Below are 27,984 nucleotides of genomic sequence, written 5' to 3'. Positions count from 1 at the left end.
CGTACGTACGTCTGACGGCTGCTGAGGTCGAAGGGAAAGGAAGGAGGATTTGGGCCTATCGTAGACTATGAAGAAGGTGACATAATCCTACCGGGCCCGGGAGAGACACAGAGCGGGGCAGCCGGGGGCGCACAGCTGGTGAGTGTGACAGGGAGGAGGACACAGTCCCGGGCCGGTGTATGACACTGTCTATCCGGCCAGGCTGTGGTCACTGAGGGCGGCTGTGCCCAGCTGGTGCCGCCTGTGCCCAGTTCTGACTGGACCGGTCACCTGGCATGGAGTATATGCAGGATATGTGTGACAGCAGCGCCGAGCCTGTAACCTAATAGTGTGTAACTGGTTACACCCACCTCTCCTTCTATTTCACCCCATTATCCTATTCCCCCTCCAGTCCCTCTTTTTATACATGTTCCCTCTTTTGGAGCTAATGTAGATCTATGTGTATGATGACCCAATCAGCTGTAAAAGTTCTAGTTCCCTATGTCAGTGTAATAGAATCCACTTTGTGTAGAGAGGAGTATTCAGGGCTATTGTACATTTTGAGATGCATATGTTCCATTCTGCAGCTTGTTTTGCTCTTTGCTTTAACAAATATGTGTAAAGCTGGGTACACACTACAGAAATTCCAACCAGCTTTTTATGCTGAGCGATTTTACATGCGACCGATGGTCCTGATAAAGGGAAGAGTGGATGTCCCTTTAGCGACTTTTTACAGCAATGACTAATTTCCTACACATTGTTGTGGATCGGTCGGAAGTTTATACACACTACACAACGGAAACGAGATTGGGACGAAAATATTAAAGGGTGCGACCAACCAAATGAGGCGACAATCGGCCATTTGGGCAGACTTTCGACCATCGTGTCACTGCACACACTGTGTAGTGTGTACCCAGCTTAAGATGATCATTTTACATAAAGTGGTTAAGATATAAAATAATGTGTGTGACTCAGCTGTCCTATGTTCCGTAGAATGTCACAACAGCGGTCTACTAAGATACTTATTTAGAAGTTCTTCACAGAAAGCTGCCATATTTCTATGAATGACCATACCAAACAATGTTACGCTGGTGCATGCAAAGTTTGACATTTGTTATTATAACTTTCCTGTCCCTTTTCTGCCATATAGGGAATTCAATTCTTATTCTTTTATTCTTCAGTGCAGAAAATGGAAAGTAAATATCCACTTTTGCACTAGTTACTTTACCAATATGTTTATATTAAGTGAGAACAACCAATTAATCCAGCAGAAGATCTTTTATCGGTGTAGTTATTTTACTGCTTTGGAAGTAGCATGTTAATCCTGTATCATCTTTAAGGCAGTGCAAAAGTTGTTACAACAAAAACAGCATCTAGAAATCAGTATTTGTAAAATTATGAAACATAGCTGATTGGGCGAGGTGCCGAATGCTTAGACTCCTACTCTCATCTGTGTTCCTGCAACTTACACAACAAGCCTTGTTTTCAGTGCTGCTGCCTGTAAAATACTTTGATGGGGTTGACTCGCTATTAATAGTTTGGGAAGAGAGTATTTTACAGAAACTTAGTGATGAAACTGAAGGGTTTTGTTTTTTAACAAGATTGTAGAAAAAAAAATGATCATTTTTGTTTCATATGACAGTCCAAGGTATAGTAGTTACCAGAGGTACAGCATGGATATTGCGGCATACACATTTTATTGCTGCTAGTGCTAAACTTATCACATGCATCATACTTATTTACAAGGGCATTTATATGCTTTTAAGCCATTTATGTTCCTTATAAACATTAAAGCCTGGTTGTTTGCGAATTAAAACTGCCTTATTGTAACTTTTAAAACATTGAATCACTAGTTAAATCCTTACAATTGATTATTGCTGAATGTAGGAAGTTGAATTTATTATTGCCTTTTCCTTCAACCCCACACTATAATTATTATCCTTTATTTAGTGTCAACATTTTACACAGCGCCTTACAGAGAAACAGTTTATCATTCACATCAGTCACAGTGGCGCTTACAGTGTGAATTCTGTACCATACAAACACACTAATAAGTTATTCGTGTGTTTTTGGACTCTGGGGAGAAACAGGAGCACCCAGTGGTAACTTGCATGAACAAGAAGAGACCATACGAACGCACACAGTTAGTGCCATGGTCACAATTTAATCCATGAGCCCAGCTTTGTGATTGAGCAATGCTAACCATCACACCACCAAAACGAACATATTATTTATATATCTATCTATCCGGGAGTGTGCTAACCTTCCTTGTTTTTGTTTCCTCATGGCCATTGTTTTTTATTAAGTGTTCATTGTACATCTTTAAAATACACATTATATTTGCAACAGAAAAAAACCCATTTTGTCTTTCTTATCTGTGCAGGTTCAACTGGCTTGAATATTTAAGAATACATCGATCTAGAATATCATCTTAAGCAATGGAGCTCCCGAATTATAGCAGACAGCTCTTGCAGCAGGTATACACGTTATGTAAAGAGCAGCAGTTTTGTGACTGCACAATCTTTGTTGGTACTTTTCATTTCCGAGCTCACAAACTGGTCCTTTCTGCTGCGAGTTTGCTCTTTAAATCCTTGCTGGAAACAACCGAAACCATCTCGATAGATGCGTCTGTTGTTACCCCGGATGAATTCTCGCTACTGCTGGAAATGATGTACTCAGGAAAGTTACCACCCGGCAAACACAATCTGACAAAAATCATCTCTGTGGCTGACAGCCTTCAAATGTTCGATATGGCTGTGAGCTGTAAAAATCTCCTAACAGAACTGATGAATCACACTACTCAGAAGGTGAAAGACGTTCCTGTTCAGCCATTAACTTTAGTTAAAACAGAACTGAAGTCTGTCGTTCCCAGGAGTAATGTTGTGAGTGAAACATTTGCTATTGAAAAGATGTTGTCTCCCATGGCTGCTGGGGGGACCTCTGCAGTTTCTGCACCTGAGGAGCACGAGACCAGCAAAAGTACAAATCCCAGTTCCCTTACACAGAAGCTGGACACTAATGGGAATCTGAAGCCCGCAAACCCGACTGTCTCTGAGACTTCCTCAGAGCAGATTCAAACTTTGCAAACATGCAAAGTTGACGGGAAAGAGGAGAGTGCGATTGGTCCTTCAAGTGCAGAGAAAGCTCCGTGCCTTGCACAGCTAAATGTAACTTCCATCTTGGAGGGATCTGATAAAGTAGCAAGTCCTGCGGAAAATGAAGCCACGCCCTGTGCCCCCACCGTACAGGACAGCAGTCACCAGCAGACACCAGAACAAGGGGCTGAAGAAAAAGGGGTTGACAGGGACTTGGTACCAGTGGATGTGAGTGCGGAACCAATGGCATGCTCCTTTGCACAAGATTGTGAACTGCCTGAAGCAGAGGAGAGTTCTGAGCCCGCTGCCAAGAAAAGAAGACTTGATGAACCAGGTACTCTACAGCTTTATTTGTAAGATTGCTTTGTTCCACACTTTGCTCATTTTAAAATCACAGCCCCTCTACGCTTCACTCGCGCCCCCCCCCCCCCCACCAAATGATCATCATCTGATTTAATGGAATATAAAACCTAACTGCTGCTGCTTGTTCAATAAATGCTTATTTGTTTCTCGTCCATTAATCTGTTAGTAGTTGCTCTCTGATGCTAATGGATCCAGTATATAAGCAAGAGAGAAGAGACAGATTGAGTAGGCTTTGTTGCCGTTAAATAAGAAAGACAGCCAATGTGTGAATTTGCTTTTGATAGAGGGTTTCAAATTCATTGCAACTGTGATTTTAACACAATGAAGTTAAAACGTTTAAGAGGTCTTTTTAAAAAGGTGATTTTAAGGATGACCGGTCCACTTTGATTTGTAAATAAATATGAGGCTTTCAGGTCTCTGACGAAGAATTTTATGTGCATCTGTTTGTCACACCCACAGATCAAGTCTGGCTTCAGGGCTTATTCGTGTTGGATGATCAGTGATTGACAATCATTGTGCAATCTTTATTATGTTTTTGTCTGTGTTATTTTTTCATTTGTAATAAATTCAGTTTTTCATAAGTAGCGTATTTTAAGAATGTATAAAGTTCATTTCTGAAAATGTGAAACATGCTCTTCCGATAGTACATACTGTTTGTGCCTGTTTTACATGACTGTACCTGTTTTTATGGGGGAGCGCATGGATTTGCAGGCTAAGATGGAGATGTTTTCAGAGGCACGACGTCCGCTCTGGTTAGAAGGAGCTGGGTGGGTTGGGGATATTCCCTGCTGCGTGTGGACTGTACCTATCTATACATCCACAAACAAAAATGTGATTTTGCAGGACAAGATATTTTAAGAGAGATTGAAGGGGGTAAAAAAAAAGTGCTTTTAAAGAGATTTTTCCAAAGAGCATAATACCCCCGCAAAATGACTTGCTATTTCCACAGAGATGTTAGAAGCCAGGCGTTGGCCTTTACTTTTAATAGGACACCATATTTTGGAAAGTACATTTCAGCCAATGTCTTAAACACAAGAGAACAACTAACGCAATGCTTTTCTTCTTGATACGAGACTTTTGAGAATCTGGTACCTCCTGGAATGACATTTTATATATACATTCTGTTTATTGCAGTGAATCCATAGCTACACAGCTGGAAACCTCGTCAAGGGTTAGGATGGGTCAGACTTTCTTACTGATTATTCAGAGTACACCTATTTTCATAAGATTAGAAAATAATGAAATGCATTAACTGTAACTATCATATATAAATGGACACATAAACCTTCCTTTTTCATTTGTATAATTAATTTACATCACCCAAGGAAATCAGTAGAAATGTTGTTCATGTTTTGCTTGTTTGTTTTTATTATTAATGTGTCCTGTTTTTAATATTTAGAGACTGAAAAAACATCTGGTGAGTTGGATTTCCTTATCCGTTATGAAAGTGTCTTCAGTGAGGCTCTTTCAGACCCCCAAAGTGTCTTAGAGAACTTAAACAAGTGTCAACAAATCGATGAGGCTGAAAAACAGGTGAGAGCTCTCCTACAAATCACAACACACACACAAGTGTCTCCTGCATGTTTTACTTCCTGATATAGAACGACTGCTGGGTGGTCCCTGCTCACAGTTGTGCATGCAGCACCATGCTTTTATAGTGTTACCTGTGGATGAAAGTAAGACACAAGTCTGAGGCTTTAACATGGTTTGTTATATTAGTGACTTTTTATTGTGTTCTTTCAGCGTTTCTGGTAGTAGACTATAGCTGTGTGTCATGTTAGCAATTCACGGGTGCACACAAAAGTGAATTGCAAATCTCCTAAGCCGTTAAAGGGTAGTGGCTATAATTCCAAACTTTCAAAACCACCCTGGCCTCTTAGTCAGATTTGGTGTAATACAGATACTGAAATCATGGCCTTCTGCCATAAGGTAAGGTGGGTACCTTGCTCCAGGCGGCAGAACACTATAGGACACCAAAAACACGTCCTCGGGATTCTCCTGAATGCATTATTAGCAGTGATAGACGCACTGTTAGGGCTTCCCCTGGATCCTGTACAAGCTTCTAGAACAGAAACTATAGCAGAGCATCCTTTGCCTTGAAATTGCTGTGTCTGCTCTGATTTTGCTGTTTGGTCACCTGTTACCTGGCCTTTTGGCTTATCTGGACCATTCTCGTTTGCTGCCTACCCTTGACCTTATGGCTCTGATACCCTTGTTCGCTGGCAGCCCCTGACCCTCCGGCTTGACTTGAAACTCTTTCTGTCTGCTTCTGGCCTTTCGGCAGGCTCTGGTCTCTTCTCTCACTCAATCCTGAGCAGCATTCCAGACTCAACTCCTCGATATAAGCTTTTACTACTCTCCGTGTAAGTCCTGGGGGCATCCAAGTACCTCTGAGAATATCCACGTCTATGGCTGCTATAGGTGAAGACATCTGCTACAGTTGCTGTTCTAAAAGTTTATACGGTATTTAGGGAAGCCCTAACAGTCATTAGTAGGTAACATGCCCCTCATGATGAAATGGGGGGGAGTGGGGGGAGAGTTGGGGCTTTTAAGTTTAGTGACACCCACCTTATTTTAAATTATTCTTGTATTCATAATAATAATAAAAAGATGAATAAGAAAACCCTTCCCTGGCAGTAGGGTAGCTGCAACACTAGCCACTTCACACCTTGTTATTGCCAGAAATATCCTGACGGAATTGTAACATTTTATAAACCTGCAAAGTGCAAATCCTATTAGATGTGAAGTAGTTGTTGGCACCTTAATGCCTTTGATGAACTTTAGCAATGCCTTTTCAATTTGTCGTTTAGCTACATAAAGTACACTTTAATTACGTTTAAAACTTAACATAAAACCTCTTCCCTTGTTTTAGGTCCCTGAGCATGGTATTACCTCTGTGTAGATGTGTGCTTCCACACCGTCCATTTGTTTTTGGTCCCCAATAAAATAGTGATAATGTAATTTTCTGCTGTTCAACCCCATTCACTTCAAAATAAACATCCACCTGCCCCTTGGTTGTTCAGGGTCCTGTGTTAGTTGCCCCACCATCGACGGCTGATCGTGTACACTGACCAGGTAGGGAGGCCTGTCCATCTCTTGGATTGTGACCACTGCAATGCAGGACCACTCGGATGGAGAACTGCAGTGTTTTATACTAGCTGCACTCTAAATGTGTTTGCTGCAGGACTCTGTCTGAGGAGCCCCACAATGTAGTAGCCACCATCCCTGCTACGCTAAAGACCGAAATTTCCGAACTGGCCAGTTGGAGAAGATAGATGAACCACCGCCCACCTATGGGTAACAATATTGGCCAAGGAGGGCTTCATCTTGCCCATCTGAGCAGGGAGGATTTGCTGGTGTTCTAACAAACGGTCAGGGAGCTCCGACCAATCCGTTCTTTTAGATTAGAATGTAGGGTATAATAAAACCGGAAGCTCTGGGAATATGTTGTGCATTGGACGTCATAATTTTGCTCAAACTCCAGGGCTGATGCTTGAGACGACTGTTTACAGATGTGGACAGATTTTTCCTTAAGGCTACTCGTACTCAAAAAGGTTAATGCTGGATTTATGGTTTGCTTTTTTTAATTCGTTTCCTGGGGCTGAATGGCTGTTGGATAGGACAGTAGACAAATAAAACAATACCCATAATATTATTTAGCATTTTCTTTAGTTTAAAAAGTCAAGTGTAGAATACATATGCTGTATTCTAACAGGGCATAGGAGAGAGGTTCCTGTCATGTCTGCACCCATTTAATGTGTACTATCATCATGTTGCTGAGGGAATCAGGCTTCCATACCCCGGCTTCAGTGTTTGATTATCTGCCCGGCTCCACCCCTGCCTCTCTTTACTCTCTCGCTGCCTAGAGCAGCGGCGGGCAGCAAGTGACCCGCCGAGCCTTCACCTGAGACTCCCCACCTTATCGGAACGGGTGCAGCCGACTTCAGCGTCACTTGACCTCTGCACAGGGCAGGAAGGTCACGCGGCATACACAGAGGTACAGTGTGCTCTTCCTCCTTCCTCCGTGCGGTCGCTTTAAAGACTGGAGGGCCCCAACCTATTTCGTGTTGCTGCTTGCTGCCCTAGAGCAGTGTTTCTCCAACCTGGTCCTCAGGACCCCTAATAGTGCAGGTTTTCCTAATCTCCTTGCTGTAGCACAGGTGTGTCCATTACTGACTGACACATTGTAACAGATCCACAGGTGGTATAATTATTTTCCTTGTCACCTGGAAAACCTGCCCTGTTATAGAGGCCTGAGGACTGGGTTTGTGAAACACTTCCCAAAGAGCATAACGCCGGAGAGAAAGATGAGATGCTGTTAAGCAACTGATAGATTCACTTGGCTGGGAACAGTGCCCAAATTGTCATGCAAAGTGATAAATCATTGTCATCGTCACTTTGGACAACTTTTCAAACTCCCAGTACTCTCCATAGAAGTAACCTGCTTCTTTTCTTTGAGCAGTTATGGCTCATATCCAATGAAGCGGATCTCCACCTGCCAAATAACAAGCAGCATGTTACTTCTGGGTATTCAATACAGACATTTTTTGATGTTAAAGTAGAGATTTGTGATAGATCAATGGTGAACTACACTGGAATACCGCATAACACACATTCCAAAAATTAGATTGTTTGGTAAAACATTTTTCATGATTATGTTGGCCACTGGAGGGCACTGTTGCAGTGGTCTATTGCTGATGATTACAGTGCAGAATGACCCAGCATGTAGCATGAGCCCTTATTTGTGAGTTAATAAACATAGATATTGGGAGAAATAGTGTAAGATGAATGCTTGTCTGTGTTTTAGTGAACATTTACAGTTTAAGCTATGTAGAATCTCCTGTTTTTTTATTTGAATACTGCATAGTTTAATCATGGGACTGTGACATACAACAGCTGTTTACACACCAACTCTTTCATATTTTCTTCCCTGGTCCAGAGAACAAGCTTCCTGCTGCTCCGGTCAGTTATACAGAACTGATGTTACTAGATAAACGGTTGCTGTGGCTTTGTTACTAGCATCCCCCATGTAACTGAGTGAATCTGTGCAGCTAGATGGATTAAAAAAAATGTGTATCCAAAATGCTTGAAGCTTTATCTTGAAAACTGACAGTGAACTAAATTCTACAAGATTCTAAACTGAAGTATTCACACGGGGGAAGGGGGGGTCTGTCTGTCTGTATATTAGGAGTAGTTGCCAACCTGGCATGACCCAGCCCCCTTTGGTGGCTATGGAAGGGGGCCCCAGGAAGTTTCTGTACCGGGGCTCAAACTTTCTCTTTGCTGCCCCGGAGCATAAGCACAGGCAAATTTCTTCTACGTGTATAATAGATCATTTTGGGCTAGTGGCGTGCTATGTATATTTCCTCGCTTTTCTGAATGATTTGAAAAGTCAAAAAGGAGTTTAACAACCTATGAAGGCACAAGCTCAAATTAAATTAAGGTGTCTGCTAATATATGGGATAATTCCTAGTTTGGATGCATTATCCCTTTAAAAGCATACTTTTTCTTAGTGAAGTAACATCAGAACTCATTTGTAAAGATCTTATTTATAGTTTTATTTAGAGCTTATGTTGTTATTACTTGTGCATTATATACCAATGTTGCAAGGTACTTTATATTATTGAATAAAAGGCTAAAACCAAATCTGCTTGTGGTGTTTGGTGGATTTACCCATCTGTAGATCCTCACCTTGTTACCAGTATACAGTTATGCATCGGGATTCACATTTGCCCAACGTTCCAGCACTGCACGCTCTGTGGTTCTGATCAGTGGTCCTGTGTGGTCGTTCAGTCTTTTTACCTACACTGTAGTTGGTAATCGCACAGCATCTGCAGTTTCTCTCTTACGTCTCATTGTGTGTTGTCCTGCAGGTGGTTGTGGAATGCTGCCAAGCTGAAGAGGGGAGTTCAACCTTTGCAAAACTTCTTGAAAAGGTAAAAGATGGGCAGAGTATCGTTGTGGAGACTGTTCTGGCTTTGCTCAAGTTGTGCAGAGACACAAATCCGAGCGTAAATGAAGCTCTGCGTGAGAAAGAGTCCAAGGAGAGTGATCCTGAGCTGGAACCACCGGTGGAAGCAGGTACAACCATAGCTACATTGTGTGTATTGTGTATGACTAACTACTGATCAGCAGCATTTTCCTTTAGCAATGTTAACATGTTTTGGTCTGTTTGGGACAGAGCCTGCAGCACATGTGGAGAAAGAAAAAACCTTGTTTGATCTTCTGATGGAACGCAGAGAAGAATTGATTCAGTGTATTACAGAGGTCAGCCCAATTATTGAGTGTCTGGATACAGCAGAGGAAGACTTTCTAACGAACATCGAGAAAAAGGTATTTCAATATGCTTTTTTTTTTATTTTTATTTTTTTTAGGCTTCTCTTTCCCAAATTAAAGATTAATGCAATTTTTTTTCTTGAAATTATCTGATTGTTTATATTCTTCTAAGTCATTGATAGGGCAGTACGGTGGCTTAGTGGTTAGCACTTCTGCCTCACACACTGGGGTCATGAGTTCGATTCCTGACCATGGCCTTATCTGTGTGGGGTTTGTTTGTTCTCCCCGTGTTTGCGTGGGTTTCCTCTAGGTGCTCTGGTTTCCTCCCACACTCCAAAAAACATACTGGTAGGTAAATTGGCTGCTATCAAAATTGACCCTAGTGTGTCTGTCTCTCTGTCTGTCTCTCTGTCTGTCTGTCTGTCTCTCTGTCTGTCTGTCTCTCTGTCTGTCTGTCTCTCTGTCTGTCTGTCTCTCTGTCTGTCTGTCTCTCTGTCTGTCTGTCTCTCTGTCTGTCTGTCTCTCTGTCTGTCTGTCTCTCTGTCTGTCTGTCTCTCTGTCTGTCTGTCTCTCTGTCTGTCTGTCTCTCTGTCTGTCTGTCTCTCTGTCTGTCTGTCTCTCTGTCTGTCTGTCTCTCTGTCTGTCTGTCTCTCTGTCTGTCTGTCTCTCTGTCTGTCTGTCTCTCTGTCTGTCTGTCTCTCTGTCTGTCTGTCTCTCTGTCTGTCTGTCTCTCTGTCTGTCTGTCTCTCTGTCTGTCTGTCTCTCTGTCTGTCTGTCTCTCTGTCTGTCTGTCTCTCTGTCTGTCTGTCTCTCTGTCTGTCTGTCTCTCTGTCTGTCTGTCTCTCTGTCTGTCTGTCTCTCTGTCTGTCTGTCTCTCTGTCTGTCTGTCTCTCTGTCTGTCTGTCTCTCTGTCTGTCTGTCTGTCTGTCTCTCTGTCTGTCTGTCTGTCTGTCTGTCTCTCTGTCTGTCTGTCTCTCTGTCTGTCTGTCTCTCTGTCTGTCTGTCTGTCTGTCTCTCTGTCTCTCTGTCTCTCTGTCTCTCTGTCTCTCTGTCTCTCTGTCTCTCTGTCTGTCTGTCTCTCTGTCTGTCTCTCTGTCTGTCTGTCTCTCTGTCTCTCTGTCTGTCTGTCTGTCTGTCTCTCTGTCTGTCTGTCTCTCTGTCTGTCTGTCTCTCTGTGTCTGTGTGTATGTTATGGAATTCAGACTGTAAACTCAGATGGGGCAGGGACTGATGTGAGTGAGACTGAATGGGACTGATTCCGCAGCACTGTACTCTCTGTACAGTGCTGTGGAATCAGTGGCGCTATATAAATAAATGGTGATGATTGATGGGAAACAGGCGGACCTCCGAGTCTTCACCTATGGCCCCCAGCACCTTCCTGCTTTATTGTCCGATATGTCTGTGATAACTTTTAACACATGTTTACAATGCCTATGAATGTTATTGCAGATAGGTGTCCTTATTTTTTGATAAAATCCCTTACTTGAAATTAAGGGTAATGTGCGGCCCTTGTGAAGGTTAGAGAATGGGCCATGTGGTCCTTGAAGTGTATCTGGTTCCCTGGTCTAAGTGGATACTAACGGAATGCTGTGTGCAGAGAACGTGTTACCTCTTTGTAGTTTAATTTTCAGAAGTTAAATACATTCCAATATATATATTATATCATGTTCTAGGCAAAAACTATTAAAAGTATGTAAAATATACTGACTTCCTTGATTCTGCCAATTTTCACTGTCGTGCAGTTTGTGTAACCTCTGGATTTTACCCCAGCTCCAGTATTTATGCTGAGTATGAGGGTATTGCCTATGTGCACGTTACATGTTTTTCCGCCTCTGACAATATGTTAGCGGTTACTTCTGATGTACAGTCTGAAGGACCCATAGCATTTATTACCCTGCATTATTATCTGCTGTGGCAAACCCCAGTTTGCCAGCAGTAGTAAGAGTTGCTGGCTTCAATAGTAAGGTAGATGGAGCAAGTGTCCTGTGGGATTAGAATACTTTTTGAAGACTGTGATCTTAATGATGATTAGAGCCTGGTCCTGTCTGCATTTGGTGCTCTCTACTTCAAGGAGATCATCATTTTTGAATGAGTTCCATGTCATTGTTAATGACATGGAAATCTGTTTTCAGACTGCATGGTTAGTAAGAAGTGTATCTGAATTGGGAACTGTCTTCCATGCAGTAATTGTTGGGGTGTTTGCCTTGAATACCTAACACCTAATGTACTGTAGTTTACTGCTTACCACTAAATACTTCTGGTAGTATATTCAGTGATGTAGCACGTCCCACCCTAACTGAGGCTTGTCGGCATGTCTTGTTTTACTCCTTTGGTTATTCCTTTTGATTGTAAGGACAGCTGAACGTGCGCTTCTGTAGGGGTGCAGTTTGGAGCTTCACTTAAATAACTTTATTAATTGTCAAGTGTTCATCATCCTGACTATATAAACCTATACCAAGTGGCATCGGTTGTAGTAATAATACAATAATTTAAAGCTCAATTCTCCTCCTTTTTTTCTTTTACAAATCATATAAATCGGACCATCCCTTTTTAAAAACCCGTCCTCTGGGCTATGCGACCCGTAATTAAATCTTGTCTCCGTGAGGACCATTCTGCTGATGGGCCCTGCATGCCATACACATTCTCCCTGTGTTGTAACAATGCTTCAGCTGCCGCAGTAACATGTCATAAACCCAGCGTAGTTACTATTGGCTCTGGGACTTTCACATGTCAATACATAGGTATGCTGCAGTATCAGGAGGGACTCCCACCAAGTGGCTTTTAAAGAGACTTAAGTCTATTTTTATAACAAGTTAAAATAACACTGGGTTTAACCTTTAATGGTAGTTATATACATTCTGAGGAGGGGATTTGTACTAATAATGAAAGGTAAGATACTGTAGATCACCCTGTTCCATAGCATTTAAAGAAAATATGTGTGTTGTCCTTTTTGAAGGGAACACTGTACATATATTGTAGTCTTATAATAATATCATCATCACCATTTATTTATATAGCGCCACTAATTCCGCAGCGCTGTACAGAGAACTCGCTCACATCAGTCCCTGCCCCATTGGAGCTTACAGTCTAAATTATGCTATACTAAAATGTATAGAATTTCCTGATAAAATGACAGTAAGAACTGCAGCCTAACAATTCCTTTGTCTCTTGTAACGATAGGTGATCACTGACTGCTGTGAAAGCGGATCCCACAAGGAAGCCATGGACAAGTTATTGAGGAAGGCATCAGAAACCAAGACCCTGAGCCCCGATAGTTTGATAAAACTCCTGCAAGCTGTGAGGGAAGCATTCCCCGATCTGCACACATTACTGGATGTACTAGAGCCACACAGTAAAAAATGCAGCTTTAAAGGTAAACCTAATAAAATGTCCCCAAAGTTATCCATTATTTTTTGAGATGAATAATATGGTAACGCCATTTTGCTATTTGATTATTTTAGATTTCCTTATTAAACACTACAGTTTATACAGAACTGCATGCCTCCTTTTATAACCTTGAATATAGAAAGTTGCTGCCCATTGCAATGATACAGCTCTGTTCTCTGTCATAAATGCTCCCCGCCACCACCAACTTATTTACCTAACATAACCTTTTTATGAATCTTGGGATTACTACACACAGAAGTTTGGGCATTTAACGCCTCTCAACGAAGCCTAGATAACATGACGCCAGGGCTTGAAAACCTAATGTAAGTGAATGACCCCATGTACACACATTCTGTCCAAGCATTTGCTTAGATTTCGCCTCCCACTGCTTTGTCTCAGCCCATACATTGACAGGTGGAGAATAATGGTTTGTACTTTGTACTAGATTCTAAATTCACACCAATATTGCGCTTTATAGAAAGCCACACTAGAGATTATTAGTCCCACAATTGTGTGGTCACATGATTTGTAACCATTTGGCTATTTTTGTGACCAGCTGCCCATGCGTGTCTTAGACCGTGCTGCTCGTCCCATTGGTTACAGATCATGTGATTTCTTTCAATGAGACAGAATTACACAACTGAAAAGTTAAAATTAAACATGTCTTGAGAAACAAATCAAGTTACAGTGGAAGTTAGTTGAAGCTGTATCAATGGTGTATTACACAGGAATTGATTATCCTGATTTTTATTGCAGGCAAGTTGAGCACAATTGATTACGGGTCGGAGTTACTGAAACAATATCAGGAAAATTTGTCGGAGGTGGTAAACGATGCTGATGTGATTCTCGATGCTATCTCAACGGCGACAAATTTAACAGACCATGAAAAAGAGGTAAGTTTCCTTTTCCTAATTTAGTCTTATCCGAATTTAGGCTAGATGTATCCATGTATTCTCTTGATCAATGACCACATCCTGTAAAAGAAAAAAAAACACTCTTGGGATTCGTGAGGCAGATCGTTAAATTAATTAAAATAATTAACAAGTAGTCACCCACCTTACTTGCCACCAGCCCTGGCTGCGGCACCACAGGGAGCCACAGCACCCAGTTTGGGAACCACTGATCTAAAGCAATGTATTATTGGACATGCACCTTTTAATGCAGCATATAATGTTAATGACATTTTGCCATTTTAGGTGATCGAGCATATTGTGAGGAAGAACTGCAGCACCCGCATCTTCAATATATTGATTTCTACAGTCTTTGAAGAGCAAACCTTAGCCGCCATGGCTGTCTGGCAGCTTCTCTTAGCGATGCAAGAGATAAGCCCGTCTGTGAAGTCGCTGATGGATGAGATCCGTAAAGAACCGGGAGCCGATGTTTTCTTCCATAGCGGTACGAAGTGTTTAGCAAAACGCGTAGAGCAACATTAATAAACCCAGTGTGACTGATGAGATAGCGTCTGCTCTGTGATATGGGGAAAATGAAGCAGATCGGCATAATAATGTAACGCCAACACAGGAAAACACACAACCCTCCCCTCAGTAGACACTGTCCTGTTTCTAGATTCCCTCGTGGAGAGCAGTAATTTTAAATGAATGTTCTGCCGGAACCTTCAGGCACAAACACTATAATTATATTATAGTTTGAGCCACATCATTGGTCTTTCCCTAGGCAAAACAATTGCGAAACCTAATAAAGCGCACACATAAAAATATTATACAAAACGGTCTCTGGTTTTATAAATGTTACTTATGGGGATTAAACAATATCTTTGTTCTCGATCACGTTTGACCAGATGATTTTGTTTTTCTGGTAGCAGTACTGAACAGACAAAACGAAGTAGCTGATGTTTTGGTGAATTACAGCGAGTTAATTGCAGAAGCTCTTAGACACACTGACATCCTCAGTTCTGTACCCCCTGAAGATGAAGCTTTGAACAACTTGGTAAAAGAGGTAAATATTTGTCAAACAGGTTATCTCCCGTATCCATTTGGGGCCACTAGAAACATTGGGCTGTAGTGTAAGGGATGCAGGCACTTTAAGAATTTAACATATGACCTTAACTCCTTCTCCTCTCCTGCTTGGCCTCAGTTTAGTTTAGTGCCCAGCGTGGCAGGACATGTTTTGTATTGGGAATAGTGGGTAGCCCGGTTTTATTAGTCATGCTTTTTTTCACATGGGAGGCTTTTGCCTCATATACTTAACTGAGCCGCATCGGTGGTTCTGTGGAGCCGTGATTGCGGCTGTCGGATCTGCAGCCCACAGCGCAATCGGCTGTATGCTGCTTGGAGCTGGAGACCGGAGGTTCCCCCGCTGCCGCCCCCGCCGCTTGCACCGTTGGATATCTCCAGAGGAGGTGCCCCAGGCTGTGCCCAGCATTCCTTGGCATCGTCTGAAGGTGAGCAGCCACTGCCTCACTGCGCAATGGAGGGGTGGCAGATGGTGAGTATAACTTGGGGTTAGGGTTTGTTGGCCAGCAAACAGAGTTCTTGTGACAGGATAAACCACCTATGCCACCCTGTCTGTTGTTGCTGGGAACCGGCTGGGTTTACTTTGCCACCGTTCCTTTTCGTTATCCCAAATGCGCCCTCTAGCCGCAGTAGGAGGGGCTTACAAAGGCTGTCACCACTGGACTCCTATACCAGCATCCAGATATGGGTTTCTTCTGGGTAGTTGACGCTGCTAGCGTATCTCGTTGCTGGTGTACCTGGGCTGGTACTCCTGACCTCTGCCTCTGTGGTATCGGCCAATTAGACTATGGCTTAAGTCCTGGGAAGTTGAGGTGGAGTAAAAACTCTTGAGGCACTTCCTTTTTCTGGGAGTGTTTTGTTTGTGCCAGAGGTTGACATCATTATTAGTCAGGCAACAGTGGGGGAAAAGAGTACTTTCCTTTCTGTTAATGCTCCAAAGCTAAGGGCTCCTTTCATCGTTCCAGCAGGTTACGGAGTCAGTACTCCAGAGGTCAGTTGTCCGACCCCAGGGGTTGGTTTGCAGCGTGAATGCTAGGTGTCCAGTTTGGGGTTTGAACTTGGTGTTGAATGCTTTGCAGCATGTTAAGTTCTTAAAGTGACTGGATCCCCTACACTATACCCCAGTGGTTCCCGATATCCCCCAATAGACTAAGAGAAATTGATTTTGCGCAAGTATAAAAATTCTATTTTTCTTCTTTTTCTATATATAGTCCAATCAATAAATACTCTGCACACATGGTATTCAGTTTTATGTTGTCCTATTGTTAAAAAAAACTTTTAAACTTATCAGCTGTTTTCATTTAATATATCAAATTCACTATCTATAGAGGCCCTTACTAGGGGACCACGGCATGAAACAAAATTAGCTTTTTTGTGATCATTAAGATGCACGTCTGTTTTGCAAGGTGAATGTTCTCGCTGATACATCCTTTCTGTTCCTCCAGCTGTTAAACATCCCGCAGCAGAATGAAGATAGTGATTTTCCTGCAAGGGCTCTGCTGAGTTCTGCACTACAGCATACAGTCCCTGTCCTGAAGTTCTGCCAGTTGCTCTGCAGCGTTCAAGATTCTGCCCCTGACTTACAGACTGTTATTAAAGAACTAGAACAACTTGGTGAGTTGTTTTTTTTTTTTTGTTTTTTTTTAATTCTGTTGTTTTGTTAGACCAGTAGCCCCCACACAAGCTAATCAAGAAACCGCTTCATTAGGATTCATTTGCCTATGTTCTTGCAAACATCGGCCCACTTGACCATTGTATGGTGGTGTTTATTCTAGAGTCCCTTATAAGTAAGAGGGCAATGACAGGAGCCCATTATTTAGAGACTAAATAAATATGATTTTGTATATTTTAGGCCTGGTGCCTAAAAATATACTACAATGCTGTAAATTTTCTATATCAAATTAAAAAAATCATACTTGTTCCCACACCTTTTTAGTATTGCTCTTTTCAGTGATCATAGGAGGATGGGTGCTAGGACATTTTGAATAAACATGCAAATAATCAGAAGCTATTAAGATATGTAAAGAAATCTGTTCAATGATTCTCCTGCCCTGTTACAATACATACACAAGTGCTTATGATGCAGTCATTTGAGCTGCTGACACATCATTGGCTCCTTGTTCAAGTGTATAAATCCACCAATACACATTTCTGCACAGCTACACTGCAGGTGGTCAGTCACTATCATCCTGCCTGCTTTGTTACAGAAGCACCCCCACCACATGGCGACCTGCTCCAGAAGAGTGAGAGTATGGTGGACACATTGAGCCAAGTATAAACACACCAGTTATTTCATGTATATTATTCCCCTCAGTAATACAGCCTTTAATATATATCGGCGCTAAACAGGAGCTTTATTAGCTCTTTATAAGCCATCTCTCTTTGTTTAGGACTGGTGGTGGATGGGAAGTGCAACTTTCAGAGTGCTCATAAGTGGACTGTAAACAATGACTGCCAGATGGAAGTTATTGAAGAAGTCGGGGACAGAAATGAGGAAGACGACGAAGCAAAAGATGATGAAAATGATGACGTGGATTCTGAAAAAGAGAGGGCAGAACTATCCCAAGAGAAAGGATCCAAAAAGAACTTTATCTGCAAGTCTTGTGACAAGATCTTCCTCTTCCGCTGCCGCCTGGAGGTCCATATGAAGCGCTGCAGGATGGCAAAAAGAAATCCCTTACAATGCAAAGACTGCAATGTGGTGCAGGCATCTAAGAAGGAGCTAGACCAGCACCGGGAGGAAGTGCATGGCTACTTGATCTCTCGCACCAACAGGGGGAAAAGAAGAATGATTGTTACATGCGACATTTGTGGCAAAGAGTTTGCTCATCCCTCAGGTAATATTCATCTTTTATATATCATAACATATCTGACATACTCTGATATGCAATTAGTACATGTCACAGTGATGTCACTGGGTGCTAGCATTCCAAGCAGTACATTTATCAAAAGGCACTAAGTTCTCCGTAATTCCATGATCTCTGGTTACCCCAATGGCATGTGAGAGAACATATTTCATGTAAATTCCTTTAACCACGTTATACTTTTTTACAGGAAGGGATGTTTTATCTTTTTAGTAATTGCAAAGTGGAGTTATAGATTGTGCTTCACCCATCACGCCTGACCTGTTCCTCAGTCTAGCATTGCAGTGGAAGCTGGGATCTTCTAGTGGGTCTTACAAGCATTTATAACAATTGCAACATGCAGGAACGTTTACACTATTCCTGTATTCCCACTCCCATATTTCTATTTTACATCCTATCCTGTTTTGCCAATTATCATTTTCTCCTTGCTGAAGTCAACTCTGTCCCTAGCCGAGAAATTGTGCAACAAAATTGATGACCTATTATCATCATCAACGTTTGTTTATATAGCGCCAGCAGATTCCATATCGTTTTACAGTTTAGAACAAACATTAATAAAACAATACTGGGTAATACATACAGACAGAGAGGTAAGAGGGCCCTGCTCGCAAGCTTACAATCTATGGGATATTATATAGACGATCGCTGCTGATTACACTGTACACAGTAAATCATACTTTATAACATGACCAGGATTGCAGCACCTCCTTATGACTTATTACTATATTCCCCTCCTCTTACACAGCCTGTTATATCATTAAGGTTTATTAGGATTAATTGAAGTCTTGCAACCATCATCATCATCACCATTTATTTATATAGCGCCACTGATTCTGCAGCGCTGTACAGAGAACTTGCATCAGTCCCTGCCCCATTGGGGCTTTCAGTCTAAATTCTCTAACACACACAGACTGCGGTCAATTTTGATAGCTGCCAAGTAACCTACCAGTATATTTTTGGAGTGTGGGAGGAAACTGGAGCACCTGGAGGAAACCCACGCAAACACGGGGAGAACATACACACAGATAAGGCCATGGTCGGGAATTGAACTCGTGACCCCAGTGCTGTGAGGCAGAAGTGCTAACCCCTTAGCCACCGGGGCAGCACGGTGGAACCAGGCAAGAATAGCCGAGAGGTTAATAATGACAAACTAATATTATTTAGGTCATTGCTGCTGACTACACTGCACTCCGTAAAGCACATATACATTACTGTAGTCAGGGCTGTAGGTTGCAAACTGATTTTTCCTAAAATTATTTAGATTTTTTTATGTGAACCATTTTGCTTTGCTTACTGTACTGATGACAGAGGGTCTATGAACACTTATACAATGTGTTTTGGTTTTTTTTGTGGGGGAGGGGAGGAATGGTGATTTGCAGTAAACATCTTTTGTATTGTTTGTGCTGAAATGTTTCCCTGTCGCTCAGGTCTACAGTACCATAAACGGACAGAGCATTTTGACGAGAAGCCATTCTCCTGTGAAGAGTGCGGCGCTAAGTTTGCTGCAAACTCCACTCTGAAAAACCATCAACGTCTGCACACGGGAGAACGTCCGTTTATGTGCAAGCACTGTCACATGACCTTCACCCAGGCAGCCGCACTTTCCTACCACACCAAAAAGAAGCACTCTGAAGGTATAGTGCAGGCCTGATATACAACGATTAATGCCGTAGGAGCATCTAAAACAGGTTGACATAATCCCAGACTGCTTGGACAATTTTTAAAGTTGTTTACCTAGTTCTGCCTCTCCTTGGGTTGCATAGTTTCACAAACCTGCAGTAAAACAGCTCTACCTGCAAGTGGCATTGCTGTTTTTATGAATAAGACATTTTGTGTTGGAGGAGCAAATCCTTTAAACATGTAGCATTGACTTTTGATCTCTCATTTTAGGTAAAATGTATGTGTGCCAGTATTGCGATGCCGTCTTCGCACAGTCAATCGAGCTGACCAGGCATGTGAGAACTCACACAGGAGACAAGCCGTACGTGTGTCGAGAGTGTGGGAAGGGTTTTAGCCAGGCCAACGGGCTTAGTATACACCTGCGGACATTCCATAGTAAGTTTCATTAACTTTTCTGCAGCAGATATCTTCTCTCTGTTAATAGTGATGTTCTACTATATACAACAGGGCTGTCCAGCTAGGCTTCTCCGTGAGACTTGTGGAAAGTATGGGACTTTTAGTACATAGGAGTAAAAGACTTGGCAACCCTGTCGGGGAGGAGGGTCTTACAGATTTGCTTGTGTTTTCTATTACCATCAGTGACCTGCCATTCCTGACCAATTGTACTGGAGCTTCTTGGCCACTAGGCACTCTGAGACTGTACGTGTTAGAGTGGTGCTCCCCCTGTTGTCTGAGAATATTTGCAGCCCCTCCACCGGCACCTGTAACCACTTGCTTCTGGGTAGTGTGTGTAGCTGCGGAAACATCTCTGTTGCCTTCTCTGTCTGGATCCTTCTGACCACCTGCTTAGGACAGCTGGTTAGCAGGCAGATACACAGGGTGCCCTAGTACTGGACTTTAGGTTAAAACCTATCCTGTGGCACATTTGGGGTGTGGGAAAGGGGGACCAAGCCCCAAGTCCATTTCTTTTAATATAATTGCTTGCTTCCATCTTTTCAGATATTGAAGATCCCTATGACTGTCAGAAGTGTAGAATGAGTTTTCCTACATTAGAGGAGAACAGACAGCACATTCAAGTCGTACATTCCAAGGAATACCACCCTTGCCCTTCATGTGAGAAGATATTTAGCGCCCCTTCTCTACTAGAACGACACATTGTCACCCACGTTGGAGGAAAGCCTTACAACTGTGAGATCTGTGACAAAGCCTACCAGGTAAGTAAATATAACCCTCGCAATTGCCAGATATTTAGGACAATTTATCACGTTCCTTGGTGTAGTAAAATGTTGCCAACTTGATTTTTCCACAGCAACTGTCAGGTTTATGGTACCACAATCGCACACATCATCCGGATCTGTTTGCTGCTCAGAATCATCGTTCTTCCAAGTTCTCTTCTGCACAGTGTAGTTCCTGTGAACAAGTCTTCTCAAACACCTCTATCCTCCAGAAACACACAAAAATAGAGCATCCAGGTGAGTGAGTGCATGGAACGCATAGTTGGTTTTTTAAAAAAATAAAAACAAACAAAACTAAATTCTTAACAATGAAGTCCATTTAAGTAAAGACTATATAATGTGACTTGAAACAAAATGTTACTTATAAGAAAATGTAACCATCACTTACAGAGGAGGCAGATATGTTTAGGGGCTGAACCTATATAAGAATGCAGATTGTCGGTGTATTAGGCGCTAGTGATCTCACTGAGGCACGCTCTCATTGTGAGACAGACTACAAAATGTTTCGCCCATATGAGGTAGGGCACAGGAAAAAACGATTTCTCCTGCTCCCGATAACACTCTTCCTGCTCATTTTTTTTTCATTTTTTTTTCAGTCCTTTATATGCCTATATGCCTTCCGTCCTTATTTGCATTATTTATTCCTTTTCTTTATCATATGCATGTTTTTGAGGCTGCCCCTTTCGGCTTGATAGGGAGTTGATTTTGTTTTTCACTCCCAGCGTGGTGGTCCCTCATTCCCACCTTTGTGCCTAGCTTCAGTGGTCTGTTGGTTGACATTAGTGGGGAGGGGTCATTGACTGCTATGGACTCCTGCTGCATTACCAGTTCTCCCATCCAGGTCACCAGTTTCCTGGCCAGGGAGTGCTGAACGGCAGCCCCGTTCTTCTCCAACATGTGGCTGTGTGCAGGACTCTTGGGCTGAAAATCGCAAGAAAAGTTCTTTATTCTAACCAGAGGACAGCTGAGCGCAGCGTTGAACATTGAAGATAGTGGCCCGGGACATCAGACGTGAAAGCTGGAGAGGCGTAGATATCCAAGAAGTGCCCCCTGTAAACCTCCATTTGATGGGTGCAAGATTAATCTTGTCCTGCACATGAGACATACCAAGCTATGGGGGTTTTGACAACTGGACAACTTTGGAGTATATATCGATCGGTCTCCAGGAAATAGATCTGTGGGCATTATTACTAAAGGGGTAGCCACCCCAGTTAAACTATCTGTTCCCCCTGACTCAGATGATCTCTCGAAGGTTACACTGGAACAGGTGTGGGCGTTCGTCAGATCTGATCGAAATCCTACCTGTCCTGATGCAGGGAGTGGAAAGCACTTTGTTTACTTGAGAGGGGCCCTGAAATTGGCATGGCCCTAAGTTCTCTCAAGGTGCAGGTTGTTCAGTAATCCAATTCTTTTCAGATTTTTTTTCTCCCCTTCTGCTTTCCTTTGCTTCTGTGTGACTTGAACCTGGTTCTTAATATCCTGCAGGCTGCTCCTTGAGCCTCTCCATTAGGTTTCCTCGTTTTTTCACCTAGAATGTTAATTTTCTCCTAGCTATTGTTTCCACTAGGCAGATCTCTGAGCTGGCAGCTGTGTGTATAGTCTGCCATACCTGGTTTTCATAAAAACATGTGGTCCTTTTGTGCTGTTCCCTCATTCCAACCTACGATTGTCCCAGCAACCAAGAAGTTCATGGTGCCATCCTTGTGCTATCGCACCTCCAAAGGACAATGGCTCTGTTCAGAGTATTTATCTGGCCAGGACTTGGGAGTTTAATCATTAGATGCACAGTTTTGCCCTTTGCTTGGGCAATAGCAACTTGAATCTGCAGGATCGTTACTGAATTTGGGACTTAACACTGTCTGTGTCCTTTTTACTGATGATGAAGAATTGGTGGATTTTTGACACTTTCTGTTAAATACCTTTCTGTAAGAATGTAGGAGGGGCACAGACAACACCACCAGGAATGCAAGGTGTCTGTTCTACTCTCTTTTCTCCATGCTGGGCTGAGTGGAGCAGTGGGGTTCTAAGGAGTAGGAGGAGTCCTTCTTTTCAGTGCACTGTTTCCTAGGGGTAGAACATAACTTTAAACTCCATTCTCGCAGTCTGCAGGGCATGGTGGGTTATGTACAGAAATCCCTTTTTGGTGCAACAACGCTGAAGCATATGTTGTAGTTTAGCTCACAAAACGGGTGCCTCCACTTTAATTGTCTCCCATTGTTCTAATCATATGGGGATTCTGATTTGACTGTTGAAATTACATTTGAGGTAAACATGTATCGGAAATGAGATGAATTTATCAGTCAACTTCAACTCTCCTACGTTTCAGATGGTAAGGTGTATGAATGCGAGAAGTGCAAGCAAACATACCCAACGTCGGCAGCCTTGCAAGTTCATGTCAAATGCAAACACTCAGGCAAGTATAGAGACCCAGAGGATTGTGTTAATTATTTGATCAACTCGAGACAAAACTTAATATACTGAACTACACCAATCGTAAATATTAATTTAGATCAAATGCAGGGTTTAATTACTTGATATGTGCCTTGCGCCCGGCTGTTGCTCACCGTATTTATATAGATGGAGGAGTTCTCTCCTTGGACTTCCCTTTCTCACGTATTTACAAGTTCACAGCGGAGTGTCATAGACAACATTGCTTTTTATAAAGAGACAAGTTAACCCGTGCATGATACTCATGCATTCTAGTCAAATCAAGCTACTTAAGGTGTTAAAAAGGTTCTTGTCATGCATTTGGGGCTAGGCCAGGCCTCCTCAGGGGAAGAGCGTTACTTCCCGGCAAAAGCGCCCTTTTTTAACGTGGTTTTGTCCACATGTCACCACCTCATCATTCATCTTCATCGCCACATCCTTAATCTCCATCGTCTTACTGTTCTAAAACCTCTCAATACACAACGTTTCTGCTAAACACCTTATTATAATTTTTTTGTCAAATAATGTCAGTATACCAAATTTCAGGTCAATTGGATACACACACACACACACACACACACACACGCACGCCGCTAGGCTTATATATATATATATATTAGATGAGCCCTGCAAAAGTATTTTGCAATGTTTCCTGCATTTATTTGTATTAAATGTCCTTTCTTGCAGGGTCCCAGCCATTTCAGTGTCTTTACTGCAGCGAGTGTTTCCAGTTCCCAGGCGCCCTTCAGCACCATGTAGCCACAGACCATTTTAACGAGACAGACAGCACATTTGGCTGTGAATTATGCGGAGAGCTTTTTACTTCACAGGCCCAGCTAGAGAGACACTACGAAACGGATCACCCCGACATAGTACTGACGGAAACCCAAGCGACCAACGCACAGGTCCTGCAGGTATGGGGTTCCCTTTTCTGCTTTCTGGCCTTGTCACTGCGATTGGAGTTATGTGGGTTCCCGATTTCATGTGCCCAAGGCATAATCTGCAACAGTTTGGGGAATCTGCCATTTAGAATACCTGTTAGTAGTGTCTTATTCTATCATTAAAAAAAAATGCCCGGGGAAAAGACTTCAAAAAGGAAGTGCTTCACCTTTTAGGACATTAAATATATAACCTATTTTCTCAATCCCACCACAGTATCCTAGAAAGTGATTTAACAGTAAGTATAAAACAAATCTACTTTTATTATTTAAACTTTAATATGCACATAAGGGATTAGCTGCAATTAGGTATTATGCAGTGTCCGTTTGATGTCATTGTTTCCGCTAACGATATAGAAGTCATGTGCACAGTCATCTGGAACACAGGTCAGCACTTGTACAACCTGATGTAACTGTGTTTTGCTTTCCATAGGTCATCCAGACCCAGGATGAAGTAACCACTACAGAACAAGTCATTACCTTAGACGAATCACAGCTGGCTGGTTCCCATATGATTGTGACTTTACCGGATTCTCAGAACAACCAAGCTACTACTACAGAACTAGTGGCCGTCAGCATGGAGGATTTATTTGATGGAACGGTTACCCTTATTTGTGGAGACACAGTCCCTGGATCAACACAGAGAACTCAAAGCTAAAAGCATATTGCAGAGATTACTGCTTGGCTCTACCTTGGATTCATTATTAGCTGTAACCTCCAATGGCTTTTATACCACTTACAAACTTTTGTTCAATTCCTTATTTTCTTTTCTTTACATGTCCGGCATCTGCGCCTCACTACTTTATTTATTTGTTTTCTCCTTCTGTGCAGCTTGCTCTTGGTTTTCTCACTGTTTGCAATCTAATGTTTTCAACACTGCTACGTTTAGCAATTTCACTGTCTTGCTTTAGTATGTTGAAAGCAATGCAAACTAACGGGTCCGCACATTGCCGTGACTTGCAGCCAATGCCACGTTTCTGATGATAAATACTAATAGAGGGTTTTGCATCATCGCTTTTGTAAATACGTTCAACAACCAAGCTTTAAAAAGGGGAATGGCTGCTTAAGGCCGCCCCTACTGATCCCTTTCTAAAGCAGGGATCGGCGTTTAGAAAAGTGATGGTATGTAACTCTATAAAAACAAAACAAAATTGCAAACGGCCTACTATGCATATACAGGATTATTTATACAGCGGACTAGTATTGCTGAAGGTGAATTGTCCAAGTTTAGAACCAAGTTTGGAAATGTTGCTTTGTACATAAGCTGGAAGATATAGAAAGTGAAGCTGATGTAGCAGCATTTGACCTTCACAATAGAATGAATTGCTAACTTTTCTACACGTTTAAATCTTCTCTCTATTGCCTCTTCCTGTGGAAGAACTCTGCAAAAAAATCTATAGCTAGAGATTCAGGTCTTTAAAGATTAGTGTTCACTTTCAAAGGCAGTTGTTATATTGAACACGAAGGGTGAAGACGTTTAAATATTGACATTAATCATCCAGAAAATATATACATATTTTGTATTGTCATGTATAGCTCACACTCCGCTGGCAAAAAAGTGAATTTAAGTTGCTTATCTCTTTAGCAAAGGGGACAGCTGCCTAGCCCATTGTTTAAAGTAAATTAATAATAAAACAAATCTTATACACATTAGTGGGTTTATTTTTCTTTTGAGTTTATTGCTATTAAGACATTTTGTGGTGAATTATGCAAAATGAGCCTTATAAACAAACCTTTTTAATTTAAAAGTTCTTGCTGTAGGTATAAGTGCACACCGTACATTTGTTTTTGAAATGAGCAAGGGGCTTTAATATTCCCTACTGTAATAATGCAGCGATTCCGGTTGTCTGTCTGTTTTAAAGCGGAACGGTCATGCCATAAACTTGGTGTCTTACAAACTTTAAAGGCTACCTCCTTGGAGCTGGAATTAAGTGACTAAAATAAGATACAATGCTTTACTTCCATGCTTTGGCAATTCTGGTGGTCCTCTGATGTGCGTGAGGTCCAAAGAGCGTCCCTTCCTGCTCTGGCAGACCTCCTTGTTAGGGGTTGTCAAGGCCCCTCCTACATGAACTTCTCAGTAGCATGTAGTTTAACCCATTAAACTTTTGTTGCAAATTCTAAACGTTTGCATACATTTTTTTTAACTGATGTTCTATCCAAAATGCATATCCACAAAGGAATACAGGTAAGTAGAATATAATCTCATTTGTGTATTTAAATTGAGCCTCTTTAGCATAAATTTCAATTTTTTTATTTTAATGGTACATATGTAATTTTCTTTTATATACAGAGTGAGCGTTTTACTTGTTTTTTTTATTTTCCTTTTGATAGTTGATTTTTCCTACTGTGCAGTAAGCATCTAGCAGGATGCAGACCAAACAGGCAATACAGAACAGTATTACTCTGGCTGATGTGGAAGAAGGGAGCTATCATATGTAGAATCAATTTAATATATAGTACAAAGAATTCCTTAGCTAGAGATAGAGTTTTTTGAATGCTCCCTTGACATCTTTATTTCGCAAACTGTAAATAAAAGGATTGAGCATTGGTGTGAAGACCGTGTACAGAACTGCTCCGAGCTTATCGTAAGCAAGGGAGTATGCAGATGATGGCCTAAAATACACGCAAATCATTGTTCCGTAAAACAATACGACAACACTCAAGTGAGCTGAGCAGGTGGAAAATGCAGTCTTCCGCCCTCTGTTAGAGTGCATCTTTGTTATGGTCCTTATGATATGAATGTAAGAGATGAAGGTAATCAGAAAAGGTAATGCAACAATCATGAACCCCTCGGTGAAGATAACCAACTGGTTGATAGACGTATCGGAGCAGGAGAGTTTAAAGAGTGGTATCAAATCACAAAAGAAATGCTGGACGAGACGAGGTCCACAAAACGACAGTCTAGAAATCAGAAGCGTATGAAGAACAGAGTTGATGAAGTTTGTTGTCCAGGAAGCCAAGGCTAGTTGAAAACATGTTTTCCTGTTCATTATTGTTATGTAATATAAGGGTTTACACACTGCTACGTATCGGTCATAAGCCATTGTTGTAAGAATAAAGCACTCTACCCCAGCAAAGGCAATGAAGAAGTAAACTTGGGCAATGCATTCTGTAAATGAAATAGTATTGTGGTTCAACAAGCTTAAGAGGAGGCGTGGAACCACCACCAATGGTAGACACAGGTCCACCAGGGAAAGGTTGCTGAGGAAGAAGTACATTGGTGTGTGTAGCCGTGGAGAGGCAATTGTCACTGAAAGCAGAAGACCGTTGCCAAGAAGTGATAACACATAAACTACCAGAAAGGCAGGAAAAAGCACAACCGGGTGGCGAACATAATCCAAGAAGCCTACTAGAATAAAATTTGTTGTAAATATTTCAGCCGTCGAGTTCATATTCTGCTCTGCCGGGTGGTCTTGTGCCTTCAATGAATGTTACTTGTAGCTCTTTTATGAGGCCTCTTCCTGTTCTCATGGCAGGTATGGTTCCTCTCTACAACACACAGAAGAGTGTAGTATGACAGTAGTTATAGTGACGTTAGGGTACAATACTCCATAGAGGATAAACATGTGAATCTCCAGTTGTGTAACCACAGGTCCAAGCATCACCTGCCAGCCAAGCAGATGTAGGACTACAAGACTGGGTATGAGAAGACTAGAAGTTTCATAAAAGTGAATAGCCACCAGTGGCCTAAGCCGCATATAAAGCTGTAGTATATATAGCATTCAAGCATGTAATAAGACTTTTTGGATAAAGTTGGTGTTTCTTCATACTTTTATGCATTTGAAAATAATTTTTTTAAAAATCTACGGTGACATTTGAAAGTT

The 27,984-nt window shown here is 41.9% G+C and overlaps 2 protein-coding genes across 3 annotated transcripts; one reads left to right on the top strand and one right to left on the bottom strand.

The window, feature by feature from the left end:
- Positions 1 to 25,810, top strand: ZBTB40 (zinc finger and BTB domain containing 40). 2 transcript variants are annotated; one of them, XM_075189873.1, is made up of 18 exons: positions 1 to 138; positions 2,363 to 3,408; positions 4,837 to 4,970; positions 9,311 to 9,518; positions 9,619 to 9,770; positions 12,894 to 13,086; positions 13,857 to 13,993; positions 14,297 to 14,495; positions 14,923 to 15,056; positions 16,519 to 16,687; positions 17,464 to 17,910; positions 19,365 to 19,571; positions 19,828 to 19,992; positions 20,557 to 20,771; positions 20,867 to 21,029; positions 23,119 to 23,205; positions 23,907 to 24,133; positions 24,591 to 25,810. In XM_075189873.1, exons 2-18 carry the CDS (start codon positions 2,418 to 2,420, stop codon positions 24,813 to 24,815), a joined length of 4,053 nt encoding a protein of 1,350 aa, XP_075045974.1. In that variant the 5' UTR covers positions 1 to 138; positions 2,363 to 2,417; the 3' UTR covers positions 24,816 to 25,810. The 2 variants fall into 2 exon arrangements, with proteins under 2 accessions (XP_075045974.1, XP_075045973.1); XM_075189872.1 differs by having other exon boundaries at positions 14,920 to 15,056.
- Positions 25,811 to 26,634: 824 nt separating this feature from the next.
- On the bottom strand, positions 26,635 to 27,552 carry LOC142106645 (olfactory receptor 1f45-like). Its single transcript, XM_075189639.1, has one exon. The coding sequence runs from the start codon at positions 27,550 to 27,552 to the stop codon at positions 26,635 to 26,637; it is 918 nt and encodes a 305-aa protein (XP_075045740.1).
- Between the last annotated feature and the right edge of the window lie 432 nt (positions 27,553 to 27,984).

This window comes from Mixophyes fleayi, chromosome 11, assembly GCF_038048845.1.
Source record: "Mixophyes fleayi isolate aMixFle1 chromosome 11, aMixFle1.hap1, whole genome shotgun sequence".
NCBI classification, from domain to species: domain Eukaryota; kingdom Metazoa; phylum Chordata; class Amphibia; order Anura; family Limnodynastidae; genus Mixophyes; species Mixophyes fleayi.
Note: the sequence above shows the minus strand (reverse complement) of the source record. Positions and strands in the feature narration are given on the sequence as shown.

Coding starts and splice junctions, on each gene's coding strand:
- ZBTB40 (XM_075189872.1), top strand. CDS start 2,418: ATGGAGCTCCCGAATTATAGCAGACAGCTCTTGCAGCAGGTATACACG. Junction 4,971..9,310: donor TCGATGAGGCTGAAAAACAG/GTGAGAGCTCTC, acceptor GTTGTCCTGCAG/GTGGTTGTGGAATGCTGCCA. Junction 19,993..20,556: donor ACACCTGCGGACATTCCATA/GTAAGTTTCATT, acceptor CCATCTTTTCAG/ATATTGAAGATCCCTATGAC.
- LOC142106645 (XM_075189639.1), bottom strand. CDS start 27,552: ATGAACTCGACGGCTGAAATATTTACAACAAATTTTATTCTAGTAGGC.